The sequence below is a fragment of the Scardinius erythrophthalmus genome, assembly GCF_964197995.2.
Source record: "Scardinius erythrophthalmus genome assembly, chromosome: 13".
Lineage (NCBI taxonomy): Eukaryota > Metazoa > Chordata > Actinopteri > Cypriniformes > Leuciscidae > Scardinius > Scardinius erythrophthalmus.
Window position 1 is genome coordinate 35,047,671 of NC_138233.1, and position 17,123 is coordinate 35,064,793.

A 17,123-nucleotide genomic window follows, 5' to 3' on the forward strand; every position below is an offset into this window, starting at 1 on the left:
CACTTTTCTAACTTTAGTTAGTGTGAAATGTTGCTGTTTGAGCATAATCAACATCTGCAAAGTTACTATGCTCAAAGTTCAAAGCAAAGGGAGATGTTTCCAGTTAAAGAAATTGCTTTTTAAGGACTACAACAAACGGCTGGTAGGGACTACACGACATTCCTCTCGGGTTAGTGACATCACCAACCCTAGAATTTACATAAACCCCACCCCCTGAACATGATTTATAGATTATCAAGACAGAATATGCTAATCAATGACTAGAAGATAACTACACATAAGCTACATAAATTCACCAACTAACCAGAATGTCCTGTTGCATTTTACATGTTGTCACCTCTTCTTGAGTCTCTCCATCTTTGTCTGACTCCGGTTTCAACATAAAAGGCTAAAAGTTTTAAAAAATTTCAGTGCATGTCTGTGTGAGTGCAAGCTCTTGAAGCTCCGCCCTCTGTGCCGGGAGCAGCAGCTCATTTGCATTTAAAGGAACAGACACAAAACGGTGCGTTTTTGCTCACCTTCTGCTCACAACTTTAACATGCTATATAAAAATATATGTGGGGTATTTTGAGCTAAAACTTCACATACACACTCTGGGGACGTCAGAGACTTATTTTACATCTTGTGAAAAGGGCATTATACCACCCCTTTAAAATCAACTATGTACTTAAAGGAATAGTTCGTTTAAAAATGAAAATTCTGTCATCATACTCACCCTAGAGTTGTTTCAAACCTGTAAGAGTTTCTTTCTTCTGCTGAACACAAAAGAAGATAGAGTGAAGAATTTCGGTAACTAGACAGTTGATGGACCCCACTGACTTCCATAGTAGAAAAATAAATAATTTCCTATTCCTTTAACTGGTAACCAATGTAGTGACTTCAAAACCGGAGTAATATGATCTCTAGTTTTGGTCCTAGTTAAAATTCTACTGTAACTTATTTAAAGTAGGCTATGCTTAGAAACCCCATAATAGAAGCGCATTATAATCAATGCGAGAGAAAACAAACATGTTAATTAAAGGGGTGATGAACTGAGAAATCAAATTTTCCTTGAGCTTTTGACATATAAGAGGTCATAATACTATAATAATATCCTGTAAGTTTCAGAACTGAAAACTACCTTGTTAGTCCAATAAAAGCTTTAATAGACATCAGGCTCAGCAAACGACTCGTTTTTCAAAGTGGGGAACAATGACGTCAAAGAGGATAAAACACCGCCTCCACAAAAGAAGATCAACGCCTACTTCAGCACGGCCTGTTTAGCCCCGCCCACCGATTCGCCCAAACATGCTAAATAACATAGGACGACATGATGATTGCTAAACCGGATCGAGCTACTTCCAAGCAATAAACATGCTGTTTACTAAATATTGTGCGTGCCTGTTTGTGGAAGAAGACAGTCTGCATAAGCTTCCTTCGGATTCCAGCATGGTTAAACTTTATTAAATTCAGTCAATCACAATTTCCCGACGGATCTGCCAGCAACATGTAAGTAACCATGTGTACTCTAATGCCTGATCTGCGATCAGTGATTTCTGATGTTTAATAATTCAAGTTCAGATATTTCTCTTAAAATCGTTCAATACTGTTTATGCATCAGTGACTAAACGATCAACTTCACATAATTTCTCGTAGTATTATGAAAATAATCTTTTTAAAACTGTTATTAAATTATATATAGAAAGCGATCAAAGAACGATCCCTTTCCATTCGCCCAAGCTGTCAATCAAACAGCACAGCGCGAGCCGCGAGAGCTTATCTGGACACTTACCAAACTCGTGATGAAATAATGACACTGTTACACTACACAACGAAGCTCTTACTGTGTATTCACATCGTGTTTGCATTGTGATTTGGTGTAAGCTTTTGTGAGAGTGCAAAAATTGCGTTGCAATGATAAGATCTTTATTCACGCGATCAACAGACTGTCTGTCATCTGCTCAGTGCTCATCATGCTGCAACCTTTCATGCGATGTAATAGATTTAAATATAATGCTTTAAACGATACTTTTCACGATTTGTTAATCTCGATAGCTGTAATAGTAAAAACGTAGTAAAAGTTTTCGAGAGAGTTCATGTAATACTAGCTATTTCATATGCAAGCATGTCAGCCAATCACAGCAGTGGGCGATTGCACCGCAGTCTCACAGCAGACACGCCCATTAAAACGGAGCGTTCAAATCTGAAGCTGAAATCAGGCTTGGAAAAATGGCTTTTATTTATAAATTATGACAATTTTTGATGTAAAAATCATACTAACATTATAAGGGCACCCCAGGTAACATTATATAATAATAAAACAATCCAGTTCATGACCCCTTTAATTAACTTTTCTGCAGCTGAAAGGGATATGAATATTAAATCAATTTGCAAGGATATTGCACAAAAAAGAGGGGTATTGCACTTTGAAGGCATTTAACTGCTCAAGAGGGAAATAGCCTGTGGGAAGAAACTGTTCCAGTGCCTAGATGTTCTAGTGCCTATAGTGAACTGAGGCGCCGTCCTGATGACGAGAGTTCAAATAGGTTGTGGCCGGCGTGAGTGGAGTCTGTGATGAGTTTACCTGACCTGTTCAGGTACAGGTCCTGGAGAGCAGGCAGGGCACATAATAACCACAGCATAATAATTTGCAAAAAGCAGACAACATAAAGAGATTACTCTTTCTAAATACCTCTTTTTGCAATTTCATTTGTTTTACTTTCCTGGAATAACAGTTAGTCTTAAATGCATTTGTTACTCTAACTAAATAGCCTACTTGAATGCATTACTGACTCAGTTATTCTTGCACGCAATGTTCCATACTATGTGCATAGCCTACCTCATATGAAAGCATTTCACTGCACAATTTTGGGGATATGTCACATTCAGATGCCTATAAAGACTTAATTTCTACTAAGTAGAAAAAACAATGGCTAGTTCTTATAGGGACGTCCCACACTATATGCACACCTCATATGAAACCATTTCACTGCAGCATTTTGGAGAAATGTCACATTATTCCACTGCAGAGGCCTGTAACAAGGTCCCCTATAAGAGATTATTAGAAATTAGGACTTTATATGCCAACATATACTTTAACAAACGCTGACATATAGTATAATTGAATGCAACGCTTAAATAAACTTAACTTCAACTTAAAACAATGACATCCCCTATTATCATCTTTGTTCACATTTTTTTTAGGCATTAACCGTGTAAACAATCATGGAAGAAATGTGACAACATTCAAAAGGCAGCATTCAAAATCTTCTTTTAATTTGTATATGTACTCCATAAACATTATTACAAAACTCAGCAAGTTACCAATATTACATTTCACCATACAGGCTTGATCACAAATATTTAAAACCTTTGCAACAGATACAACATAAAATAATACAAGAATAATTTACAAGAAAATCTATAAAACAGCGAATAGTTCACAATTTTTGTCTGAACTTTTTTGCCTATATGTGTTTTTCACAATAACACAACACTCTCACAACAAGATAATTTTCCTCTTACAAAACTTGCAACAAAAGGTAGAGTTTTATCCTTTTCATTTTTTTTTCGTTTCTTAATATTTTGGTTTGTAAAACCAAAAGCTTGTCATTATACATCCTTTTCACTGCCTACAGAGGCACAAAAAAGGTTACTCATACACACACACACACACACACGCACGCACACACACACACACACACGCACACACATACTAATACTTCACAGCACTTTCTAAGAAAAATATACACTTACAAAATATCTTACAAATTGGCACAGAGAAAAATATACAATTTTTTTGTGATGTCGAGAGTCCCTCTGGTATCAACTCTAGACAATATTTATAAAGCTTGATAATTTCTTCAACAAAAAGGCAAAAGCAATTCCAATTAAGGACAAAGAATTGTGTTGTGAATACATCAAACAGAACCATATATTGTACATTCATAAAGAGAGGAGTAGGGATTTCAATTCAAATATTCCCTGTTTCAGAATTTCTGGGAGAATACAATTACCTTCTTAGCACCAGTAGGAGGAGGCAGCTTAACAGTGGCACATTGTAAAAAACTAGAAGTACATTCAGTTGACAACAGGCAGAAATGAGAGAAGGCAGGCAAGTCGGGCGAGCGGCCCATGTGCAGTTTCCCATCAGCATCATCCTGGTGCTAAACATGGCCGGCTAGAGGCAGAGGGGGCGGAGTGAAATCTTTCTAAGGTAAAAGCTATAGGTAAGGCATTACTTTACCTGAGATATCCTCCTAGAGCAACTCTTTTAAATCAAAGGTGTCATCTACAAATCTATATGTGGTAAATGCCAATGTGCTTTTGAAAGGACCAATTTGGTTTCAAAGGTTGAAATTTTGCAACAATAGCAAAGCAAATGTGTTAATTATGTGCCACTAATAAAATTAACTAAACTGAACAAAACACAAATGAAAAAAAATAATAAAAACCCAGCATGTTCAACAAAGTATTTTTTTTTAATTTCACATATGAACAACTTCTTGTTGTCAAATGAAATTGTTAGCACAGGATACTTAAACATTTATGGCAAACCGGAAGGCGAATGTTTAAAAATGGGTTAAAGGAAAAGAGGCATCCTTTACACTTTCTTAATTATCAAAAGTATTCTATTCAACAAATACGCAAAATATGGAACATTATGTTCCCAGTCCCTGTTACAGTAGATTGTGAAATGATTGCTTACCAACTGATACCATCCTCTATTAACATTATCTGTGTCCACCTTTCTCATTTTTCTTCCTTCTGTGTTTAGAAGTCAATCTTTTCTTCTCTTTTTGTTTCTAAGCAGAAGTAATGCTGAGGTACATTGAATTTGGCAAGCAAGGTGGGAAAAGTAAAAAAGTTCAGAGTTTAGTTGTTTTGGTTGAGTGGTTGTACCACTGTCAGCTGCAGGTGCTCTTCAAACGATAGGGTGCCCAAAGAAGACAGACAAAACAACTAACCAAAAAGAAATGTCAGATCTTGTTAAGTCTTGAGAGAACAGCCAGCATTCATTAGGATAGTAATTGCAACAGCCAGTATTCATTCAGATTATAAATGTACACAGATCATTTATACTTGGGACACAAATAGAATTCATGTTTCGCTTTAAAGAGTGCATTTCTGTACAGTGTATACAGTACAGATACTGTAAAAAAAAAAAAGCAAAAATGATGCATTTTGGGATTTCCATGGCATAGAAATGTCCATCTAAAACATTTTCCAGTACAACTCCTGTAAAAAGCATAGTAGATAAGAGAAAATCATAAGTACATTCCAACAGTAAGAAAGTAATTAGAACAACATTAATCTGATATGTCTTCAATACAAAATGGTCCCATTGTGTACTGATAATGTTTAGGGATGTACCAAGGATGTTGTTATCTTAGACAAGGGGCTGAGCATATTCACACTTTAAAAAAGTCAGGCAGTAAAAGGGTAAAAAGAGAGGAGAGGGCATCTGTTTCAGCATACATAATCAAATTGGGAGCTTGTTTCACACAAAGACATTTTAATAGCTACATGTTTGAAGAGAGAAATATAATTACATGAGGGCAGCAAGATTCACTGAGAACTGAACAAAAAAAGGTCCAAAAAGAGAATTTGCACTTAAAGTTTTTCCTTTTCTTCAGACAAAAACTAATCAGCAACTGCGAGGGGGGAACGAAACAGCAAAAACAAGAATGCAGAAGAAAAATGCAGCCATGGTCATTTAAAATCTCAATCAAGCCTAGCACAATCAATCAATAGGTAGTTTGCGAGTACAAGAAGTTTCTCATGCAAGATATCAATATCCTCTTCAGGGGCAAAAAGAAGGAGGGGGTACTAAAGAATAACGTAAATCCATGCATCTCTGGTCTTGAGTCAAGAAATGAGGAGGAAGTGGGAAAGTGAGGAACGTGCATCAGCAGCTAGATATAAAATGTTACCTCAGTTTCTCAAAAGATGCCATTAATGATATGTCCTTATTTGGGTCTCGTTCTGGTCGCGTGCCCTTTAGATTTTCAATCCGAGGGAATTTTGCACTGGTTTTGTGACGGTACATCTTTTTGTGCGCAGGCCCATTTACACCAGGAACGCCGAGGCTAGGCTTGTCAAACACGTTACAGCCCAAAGCCAACTGAGGGAAAAAAGGCAGGGAGGCATTTAACTTGGCCTGGTTTTTGCCACCTTTTGTCCCACCTTTTCTGCCTTTTGTGCCCCCATTCGCCCCACAAGTGCCTTTCTTCTTCGGGTCAGATGAAGTTCCTGCAAGGATTTTGAGAGTTTTTAACTTGAGGCTGTTAGCCTCTGAGGGCAAGCAGACATTTGCTGCAGGGCCCCATATTGGCTCAACAGAAGCCATCATGAATCTCTGTACTTCGGCCATCCCTGAGACAATATTTGACAAGATGTTGGATGGCTCTTCAAACTCTCGTTGGTCATCGTGGGCTTGACCTTTGCTCTCTGAACAAACTATTCCTGTCCATTCCTCAGAGCCACTGTCCTGTAGTGGATGAGCAGCGCCCTCAGTCTGGCCTTTACCCCCCTTCTCATCCAGTAAAGCCTTTAACTTCTTAGATGCTCTTGATGTCTGACGTGGAATTTTGCCCTTTTCTGCCTTAGGAGCTCTTGGGGCTTTGCTTTTTTTGGTACCCTGCCCTGCAGTTTGTTTGTTGGTATTTTTCCTTTTTGCCTTGGTCCCCTTAATTGCACTCGTCATATCACAATCAAAGTCAGCTAGATTTTCCTCCTTCGTCCCCAGGCTTAAGTTGTCTTCACCATTAAAAATGTGCAATTGATACTCATGACCATCTACTGAATATCTAGACAGATCTCGCTGCTCGATCATTTTGCAGTTCCAGTCCACGTCTTTGATGCATGGCATCTTAGCCCCATCCTGGAGGTCAGTGGCCTTCGCAGCTATCTTCATCTCACGGCCCATAACTTGAGGGGATAAATTAGGTGTCTCTGGAGGAGAGAGTTCTGACAATGATGTGTGTCTGAATTTATCGGGAGTGAAGTTGGAGATATCCAGCAAGTCTGTGGACTCCCTCAGGGGTGTGATTGCTTCGATACTCTGCTGAATCACCAGTTTGGGACTGCAGTGGGCCAGAAAGTTCTCGTTCACATCATCCTCACCATCTTTCTCGCAGGACTTAAGACTCAGAGAGCTGTAATTGCTAGAAGTAGCTGACAATGAGCCAACTGAGTCGAAACTGATGAGTCGGCCGTTGTCTGTGTGCAGTGTGGCTCTTTGAAACTGTGGCTGCCCCTGACATGCCTGAAACTCAGCATCAGAAGGCAATGGCTGCTCAGGCATGTAATTCTTTTCATAAAGCATTCTGTTGCTCTCCAGACTCAGCTGGCTATAGCCTGACACAGTCAGACTCTCAGACATCGGCATAGCCATCTCTCCAGTGAAGCTGTTGGGTTGGATCGCAGATTCAACAATATCTGCAGCACCAAACTGCTGGTTGGGACCAAGTTGCGGGTGCCACATCTGGGTAAGAGTTGGACAATTCTGGGGTGACTGTTGGAGCTCTGATTCTGATGGTGGAGAAAGGACACAGCTTTGTGCTAGCTGAATTGAGGTGAATTGCTGCTTATCCAAAGAGAGATCCAGTGAGTGGTGGGTCTGCTGAGGGAAAAACTGGATGCCAGTGCTACCTGAAGAATCAGAGGCATCTAACAATGTTTGCAGGTAGCCCCCTGGGATAACGGAAACACTTGCAGCCATATTCTCAGACGATGCCTCTTTGTTAGGAGAGCAGGTGGTAGTCACAAAAGCACATTTTTCAGAGGCATTAGCTGTTTGACTCTCACACAAATGGGGGCTGTGTGCAGCTGGGCTAACGTTTTTATCTTCAGAACCTCCTACTGAGTCCATATTTTTCTGCAGCGAGCAAACTTGTGTCAAGTCTGTCACGCTCTCGCTGTTCTCCACAAGCTCTCTCATTTTCTTGCTCCTAAGTCTGGCTTCGCTTCTGAATTTCTGTATTCTGAATATTTTATTTCCTTTTCTCCCTTCCTCCCTCTCTTGTGATCTGCTCTTCCGGGTGGCAGTGTGTATGATGTCATTTGGGTCTAATGTGCTTGCACAGCTGGTGGCTATTGTTAATGGCATTTCCATGGAGGCAGTTTCATCTGTAGAAGCAACCTCCTGCCTGGGATCAGAGGCAAAGTGGCCCTGGGTGTTGGGTGATTGCTCCACAGTATGAATTCTCTGAATTCTAAGCCTGTTTGCTAGCTTGTATTTCCTTTTTGAGGGACTTGAACTAAAGGCATGATGGTGAGAATTGTGTTTACCTCCTGCTGCCAGCTTAAGCTGTTCCTCTCTTTCTCTCTGTTTCTCCTGCCAGAAATCTTTCAGAGGTGCAAGCTTCTCATATTTGTTGATTTTATCCTCATTTAAGCTTACTGTCGTGTCAGCTGATTCGATTCTGCCCAGCTTTACAGCCATGCATTTGTCGCCTTTGAACCTGTTGACAATAATGTATTTGATTATTACAGGTGGATCCTTGCGAGAGTATTTTCGTCTCTTTTTAGGGCACCAGTCAAGATCCTCTTCTTGTTTTGGACCAATCGGTAGTTTCTCTCGCTTTTCAATGTTTCTTTCGCCATCAGTGGACTCAACATAATACAAGTAGTCATCACTATACCTAACTTTTCTCTTGGCCCGTAATCCATAGTTCAGATGGTTTGAGCAGCTTGCGTTCTTTCGTGAGAACAAGTGTTTAGGCCTGTTGTCTTGGAAGGTGTCAAGAGAGGAAATGGAGGAGGAGCTGTCATCACTATACTCCCCTGAGTCTTCAGCTGAGTTGCTTGAATCAATGAAGTAGTTCATTTTGGGGTTGTAATCGGGTGTCTGCTCTATGGAGCAGTCATTTTCATCCCCTTTGGTGTCATTTTGGAATCCAAGCTCCTCTGGTTTTGGTGGTAGATCATCCACAACTCGCTTTACCCCACTGCTCTCTTTCTTTGTGCAGTTTACCAAGACACTTGGGAAAAAGTTGAACTGGGTTTCTTCTTGCAGAACATTGGTTTTCTCCCTCATGTTGTCCTGGAAGGACTCGTAGCGGATCTTTAGCGAGCACACGTCACTGCTCAGAGTGGAATCATCATCATCATCAAACATGTAATTGCCCACGTCCTCCTCAGAGAAGAGATTTACGGATAACTCGTTCTTGGAGCAGAGATCCAGCAATTCCATCTTACTCTCGCTAATGAAGGACTCAAAATAGCCCCAGTCCTGATTTGGATTGGTAAGCAAGCCATCGTCTCCATTGCACTTGTCTAATAGCAGACCCTCATACAGGTTTTTGGAGGCTGAATCATCTAAGTCTATTTTCTCTGTGTCCTTCTTCTCCACCAGCTGGGTTTTGGGGACAGGAAAGCTCAAAAGCTGATCCGAGAGGAGCGCTTCTCCATAACTTACTGCTTCACTTGTGCTCATACATTGAATGTTAATATCAGAGATAGGGCAGGTGGTGTAGTCCCGGGTCATGTCAGCCATTTTGAGGTTGATACTGGCCTCTACATTGGACAGATCCTTGGTCTCAATAAAGCAGCCCGGACAGGTGGGACTCTGCTGAGTCAAACAGTCCTGTGTGAGCCCAGGGATACTCGCAGGTTCTAACATGGTGAAATGGATCTGATTGCGGTCTTCTTGGAAAGGCCCAGGGGGCTCAAGCCCTTGGCAGCACAGGGTGTGAAGGATATTGTGTAGTTTGAGGACTCATCGGTTACGTGGTTCTCTAAAGGAGTCCGTGTTTACAGTGGCCGTGGTAAGTAGTGCTTCTTTAAGGCCAATTTAACACTGCGGCAGTACGAATTGCATCTCTTCTTGCTCTCTGCAGCAGCTGTGGAGGATGTGTGTAAGGCAGCATCTGCGACACCATACAGCTTTCGATTACTCTTCAGATTATGTGATCCTAGACAAAGAAAAACAAGCACAAACATTAATACTGGTTAAAATATTAATAAATACTACACTATTCCATTAAAATAGTAATTAGTAAAGCTAATAAAGCTGATTTTAAAGACGACTGTAATGTTGCTTTGCTGGCCGTAAATGCAGTGAATCCATGATAAATATTTTTTTTTTCTGTTCGCGCTGCTTGAGCTTAAATGCTTTTGTTCTTTATATTTTTTGTTTACACATATATTTAATGTTTTCAACTAAAAGAAAACCTTAAGATATATTGTAAGCTTGTTGTGCATATTGCCTAATCGTAAGCTTGTTAAGAAATGGTGACAAAAAAAAACTAAACTAAACTAAACCAAAATAACGTCTTTCTCGTTAAACGTCATTTCACTAGTTCACACTTACAAATAAGTCAGATAGAATAAATGCGTATTTGGCGTGCTGTCCGAGGAGAGGGCTCCGGGCTCGGTATTCTGCCCGAACCCAGAGTACTCCCCCCGTATTCCTGGCTGTAAAAGATTGAGCCAAGAGCGAGGAGTCGGGGTGGTGGAGGGATGCTGGAAAAACTGTCAAGGAATATTAGGTGAGTTGACAGAGTGGATATATATATACTTTTTGTCATGCTGATTAGGGTAGACATTATTGTCTGATGACGAGTAGATTTGATTGATTATTTGAACGTGCTCCCTCTGAACTTTGTTTATAAAACATCATTTAAATAAACGAATATTCGAATACCAACATCTACACCTAGTCTACTGACCACGATTCAGCCATTTCTTTTTTTTAAGTTGCGGTCGTTTAAAGCAAGTCGTTAAAAAAAGTTGTGTGAACAAATGATACTGCGGTGGCTGTTGCTGTTAGCGGGTTTGGTGTCTCGTTTTGCAAATCTAATGATGCTGGAAGTGACAATTCTCTCTGACCAATCAGTGATCTGCAGTGTTTACATGTCAGATTTTAGTATCGGTACGGAACGCTTAGAACCTCAACCGAGGCGGTACTATTTAAGCGAATTTAATAGAACTGCGGTGCTAAGAGAGTCATATGAATACACACGTCGCATAGCAGTGCAGAGAAGACCAACAACCACGGTATGGATTTTTGTTAAATAATACATTAAATTTCATATCGTTTACCCCCAGAACACTTGGAATACATGACACGTGTCACGTGGGATCATTCTGGGTCCATAAATGAAAGAAGGGGAAACGGCATAAGAACAACACCAGGGTGAGTAATTTATGACTTAATTTTTTATTTTAGTGTAACTACCCCTTTAAATCTTCTTACAGTGCATGTTGCAAATTCCGTCACCAGAATAGTACGCGTGTACCGTACGTATTTTTTATTTTGTTACCAATATTAATTACTTTGTGTGCGCAAGTTGCACATGCACATTGAATTTGTTTTAAAATCGGCTGTTCCACAAGGGGGCAAAACTGGAACGAACCATAGTTGCACAGTCGAAAGCGGAAATAAAGACACTGCAACATCAATGGAAGCCCACATTGACAAGCATTTGTGTGATGGGGTTGTGAGAGCCGCAACTTTAGTTTAAAAGAGTACAAATACATAACTTCTGGAGAAAAATAGTGCAGACACTGGACAAAGATTAAACTTTCTATAGCGCACGTGTCGACCGCCTGCATTCACACATGCTATCAAATGGAGTGCGCTTTGAAAGGTTATGAGTTCAACTGTACAGTTTCAAACTTAATAAGAAAACAAACTGAAGCATATAGGCCTAAACTTAGATCTATTAAATTAAAACATGATTGTAACAAAGGTTTGTAGACAAGAAAAGGAGGAGGCGGGAACCGGCGAATGTTAAACATAACTTTAAAAATAGAATAAACAAAAAACAAAACGAAAGTAAAGCGGCAACCCCTCATGGACGACTGCCGCATAAACTAAAATAAAACTGTCCCAGGCCTGGTCCTCTCTCTTCAGTCGTCACTCCTCCTTTAATCCTTCCGGAGTTCCTCCGTGGGACTCGAGACCGGTGTGTCGCACAGGTGACGCTCATTAACACTCGGCCCCACCCTGCTTTCCACAATTTTTATGTTTTTTCTCATGTCTTTGTGTTTGCATTGCCTCTCCTATTGAGCTATTTTGTACCGCAACCACTATAGTACTCATATAGCCACTGATTTGGCTCACATCATTCTCTTTCTATGAAACCTGTAAAATTCATTCACTAGTTCTAGCTCTTTAGCGACAATAGCTCTATGGCGGTTTACTCAAACACTGCAGCTGTTTCTCATTCACTAGAATAATAGCTAGAAATAGCTTCCCCACACATTTTGCGTCTGCCTTTTGCAAGGCATTTCTGCTAGGATTGAGTCTAGACTTGCATGCTGGTCCAGAAGCCTCAGATGTTCAACAGATCTATACTGCTCTAAGCTGTCATTATAGGGAGTTCTTGTATGCTAACTAATTGCTTCTGACATCGGTCGGGACTCATTTTCAATTTGCTACGCAATATCATAGACTTCACAATTAGCCGCCACATATGAAACAGAAATCTGAAATCTCGGACCGCTGTGAAACAGATGAGTGAAATGTTTTTGGACTCTTCTAGGGATAATGTGTTCTATCAGTATCAGACAACTGACCGGATGCCATGAATCCATGGGGAAGCATAAGGGCTTAGCCTATCTTTCGGAAAGTGTCAGTGTTCTCATACACCTAACCTCTGTCAGACTTGGTGAACATCCTCTGCCTTGTTGTAGCCTAGGGGTGGGAGAAAAAAAAATTCTCAGATGCATCATGATTCTCTCTTCGATGATTCTGAATCGATTCTTAGTTTAGTTTTTAACCACAGATGCTCTATAAACAGTCATATTCTGCTTTCTTCCAATTCCACACACACACACACACACACACACACACACACACACACACACACACACACACACACACACACACACACACACACACACCTTCCATAAAATAATCTTCCATACAGTTCAAAAAGGTTGAAGCAAATTACAAGGGCAATCACAGGCTTCATTGCACAGGATATGCGCAGTGAGAAACGTGCACTTTGCTTGATGTTACATTTACAAAGCTACAGGAAATCAGCTGACCGACAGCAGCTTTCAAATGCTCACGTGTGCTTTGTGAAGAGCGTGTGTGTCTCCGTGTAAGAGGCTTTTATGACAAGAGACAAATGCAAACACAGTCAGTTATGTCTTACGGGATTAAACAGACAGGACAAACATCTGATCTGTCAAATTAGATATGTGCATTAGTGTGAACGCGGCCTATAGATCTCCCGCTGTCTGTGATGTCATCAGTAGTAATAATACATCAATAAAGCTGAGAAAGAGAAAAATCACTCACTGCTCTCGACTGGAAAACGTTCAGATACTGAAAGCGCTCTTTTTTTATGACTTGTAATATGTTTCTTTGTTCCTCTTTATTATTTACTATTTGCTTGTATGTTTTGAAGCTATATTTAGTCAGTTGAAAATTGTAATGAATTTATTTCTTGTTTTAAATGTACTTATAATTACATAAGAATTTAAATAAAAGAAATTGTACAATTAAATGTAAGATTCAAAATCGGTAAACAAATTAGTTAGTAATAAGGAAAAAAAATATCTCAAGAATCGTTTTGGAATGGGATCGGATTGTGAGGTGCTTGAATATTCCAAACCCACAGGCTTATCTTGCACTAGAGAAGAGGGAAAAATATGCCCAAATGGGATTCCTGTTTACCAAACTAAAGATTCAGCTCTGCTATATTACGGTATCTGCATGTGGCCTTGAGCTACACATAACCATCAATAACTACATTACTGTAAGAAGAACACAGATGGTGAAATTGGATCAGGAATATGATTATAAGCCAGTTTTGCTTTTCAAATTTGAAAACCACAGATCTTGGACATCTTTTGCGGCTAGTCATGGAACAAAAAAGGTATTGTCAGTGGAGATGTCAACCACTCTGACTGTCAAGGTCCACGATGACAGATTTGATGATGATTTTTGGGTGAACTATGTATGCTGCACACAAAATGGAAAAGGCTTCCACAAAATTGCATCCTCTGCTTTACACAATATTCAGGAGTCAGACTGCACAGGTTTTAATCAGCCTACTGGGACACAATCATATTTACTATCTGCTGCAATGCGCACTTCTGAGGAAGAACTAGTTTCTGGATTTGATAAAGATATATAAGAGTTTTGTTTGCTATCTTCAAAGTCAACTGTATATTGTTTTCTGTCAACTTATCAATACTTATTACTTCTGAATGGAAGGATAGTCTCATTAGTTGAACATACTGAGAGTATATCATTGTCAATAGACCCCTTCAATGTTTGTAAACATCGAACGCCTAGGTTGGGTGCGCGCGCAGCATGGGGTCAGAAAATGGTGCGGCTAATAGACCGGCATATTGTGTCAAGGGTATGCACTGTCTTTGCCATCACAGGAACGGGAACAGAACCATAATAAACTTGTTTTAGCTAATGGCGATTGTCTGCCTGATACGAGTCCTGCACGGGTTCGGACGGGTGACCTGCAAATTTTGCTCAAACGAGTGAAAAATATCCAACTGTGTCGGGTCGGACACGGGGGAAATACGGGTCTAAACACGGGTTTAAAACTATCACATGCAAACGTAAAAATATATTCATATTTTTAGGAACACGTCTACAAAAATATGCCTGTATTTCAAGTTGATAAAATAATTTAAAATCCACATCAGTTTATTTGCCCACGCGCCACGCCCTCCCAGGATCTTTCACTTTTAAAATTTCATCACTGCGCGTGCGCGCGCGCGATCTGCTTGCAGTCGTCGAGATGGATGCTGAGGAGTTAAAGAGAAGAATAGCTAGTGGAGATTGTAAAGTTGTCGACAGTCATCAAAAATCAAGTCCAGTGTGTGGGAGAAATTTGGAGTTATCTGAAGAAAATTATTGTGAAATGCTTGCTGCATTTTCGTGTTGGATAGCCGTAAATGTGGATCTTCATCGCCAAGGAACCACGCAGATATGTGGTAACAAACCAAGCAGCTCTGTCGAACAGTACTTTTTCAAATTTAACACTGTTAAGTATGTGTATTTTTTTATATAATAAACGGGCAGACAGGGACAATGCTACGATCAAAGATGTTCGTGTTTGTAGTGTTATTGTGTTATTGACAGTTAACATTATTGTGACAACAACGGTATAAGTTAGTTAAGCTGGTAAGTAAACAAATGTTTTCTGTAAACTGTAGACTGGTTTAATAGTTAGGTGAAGTTCGATATCTGGCATTAATTGTGACCTGTGTCATGCTAGCCTACTTAGCAGATAACGTTAGCAGTATCTATCTGAACCATAGACTGTAAAAAAAATAGATCTGAACAGATATCGTCTATTTTTTTTTTTTTAAACGGATGAGATCCTGCAGGAATCCTAAAAAACTTGACTCCACAACCGGTGTGATTTTAACAGTCCACGACGCAACAAGTAGGCATTTTTTTCTTGACGAGAAATTCTCTGGTTAACACACAATTCAATGGGATGGAATGAACTTTCTGACCCCGACATGCGCACTGCGAACTTAGAATTTTCCTGTGACGTCAACCGTGAAGGGGTCTATATCACAGTATGTTATGGCAGCTGCTCTGCCCAGGCTCATAAAGCACTGCAGCGTGTCATAAAAACTGCAGACTATCACCATTACAGCCCTCGCACCACTGCAAGACATCTACCACCAGAGGGTCTACATGAGAACTCCCAGCATCACCGAAGGCCATTCATACCTTCTGCCCTCCAACCACAGTCTAGTGACGCCACTGCCGTGTATGGCTCCAAAACGAGGATTTCGCAGCAATGCCACAGAAGAACCATTTTGGTTCCCCAAAGTACCTTTCAGTGACCAGTTCTTAAAATAACCTCTTTTTGTTGTTGTTGTTGTTGTGGTGAAGTTTTAAAAATCTAAAGATCATTTTTCCACTATAAAGAACCTTTTGTGGAATAGGAAGGTTATGGATGTTAATGGATCTTCATGGAACCATAGGTGACAATAAAGAACCTTTAAATTTGACAGATAATCTCCTCATTATGTGAAAGTAGGGCTGGGCGATATGGCCAAAAAATCATATATATTAGCGGAGATTCAATTGCAGAAGCTCGTCCTCTCCTGACAGTGAAATGGACATATTTGTTTGACTTTCTAACATTTACAGATGGAGAATATACCTGTGAAATGTAAGTTAAGCACTGAGGAAAGCAACACATCTCAAACGCATTAAACAGCGCAAGTATTTATCTGTCAGTCAGCAACAGTATCTGTCAGTAAGCATCTGACAGGGCAAGCTGCTTTAAACTTGTTAACTATATCTTACCAGTTATTTTGAAGCCCTTAATATAAGCTTGTGTCATGTTTAGGACAAATTGTACTATGTAGGCTACTTTCACTGCGGCAGCTCACACTGCGTCTTCCGCGTTTTTCAGATGTGCTCGTATCAAACTACTGTATCGATATAAACGGTATTGCCTCATTCCATATCGTTTCAAAAAAATATAGCGATATATCGTACAAACTCGATATACCGCCCAGCCCTATGTGAAAGTGACTTACCATCCACCCCAAGATCCCAATGTTCCCAAAACATAGATTTCACACACGCTATACATTATCATCTGCACTGCAAATACATGGCACTAAAGAACTTGACTTGGTTAGTAGTTTTACATGATAATCACCTCATGTGAGTGAGTTTTTGACTACAATATATACTATACGATACTCATATGTTAATGTTAACTCACAACAAACATAGAGACATACAAAATTGTCAGCTCTCTTTTTCCGGCTTTTTATTATAATCTTTCTAAACCCTGTAGTGCTCCTCGCGTAGCGATCAAAAATGACAGATTTTTTTTTCCAATGACTATACTATTTATTACTAGTTCGATAATGTTTTTTTATTTTTTTAAGATTTACATATTTACAAAAAATACTATTTTACATTTTTATATGGAATTTAATATTTACCCAATCATGTTTCATTCTAAAACTGTGAGAAAATCAAAGCCATAAATGTTTTTTTTTTTCAGGACCATTTAACCTTTTCGAATCATGTCCATAATTTTTCTTCACATAGAAAGTGCCACAACCTTTACCAAGTTTCTGGAAGTAAAAAATTCTAAACACCAAACTGTTAAATTTTTCTTCCAAAAATTACCAAAGATCACAGAGAGTTGTTAAACCACAAACAAGAAGCATATGAAGAA

At 39.6% G+C, this 17,123-nt stretch overlaps 1 protein-coding gene across 1 annotated transcript; it reads right to left on the minus strand.

Annotated features, from left to right (window-relative positions):
• Positions 1 to 5,908: 5,908 nt before the first annotated feature.
• On the minus strand, positions 5,909 to 9,604 carry nexmifb (neurite extension and migration factor b; the record flags this gene model as incomplete). The annotated part of the gene is made up of 1 exon (XM_081381986.1): positions 5,909 to 9,604. The coding sequence occupies one exon, from the start codon at positions 9,602 to 9,604 to the stop codon at positions 5,909 to 5,911; it is 3,696 nt and encodes a 1,231-aa protein (XP_081238112.1).
• Between the last annotated feature and the right edge of the window lie 7,519 nt (positions 9,605 to 17,123).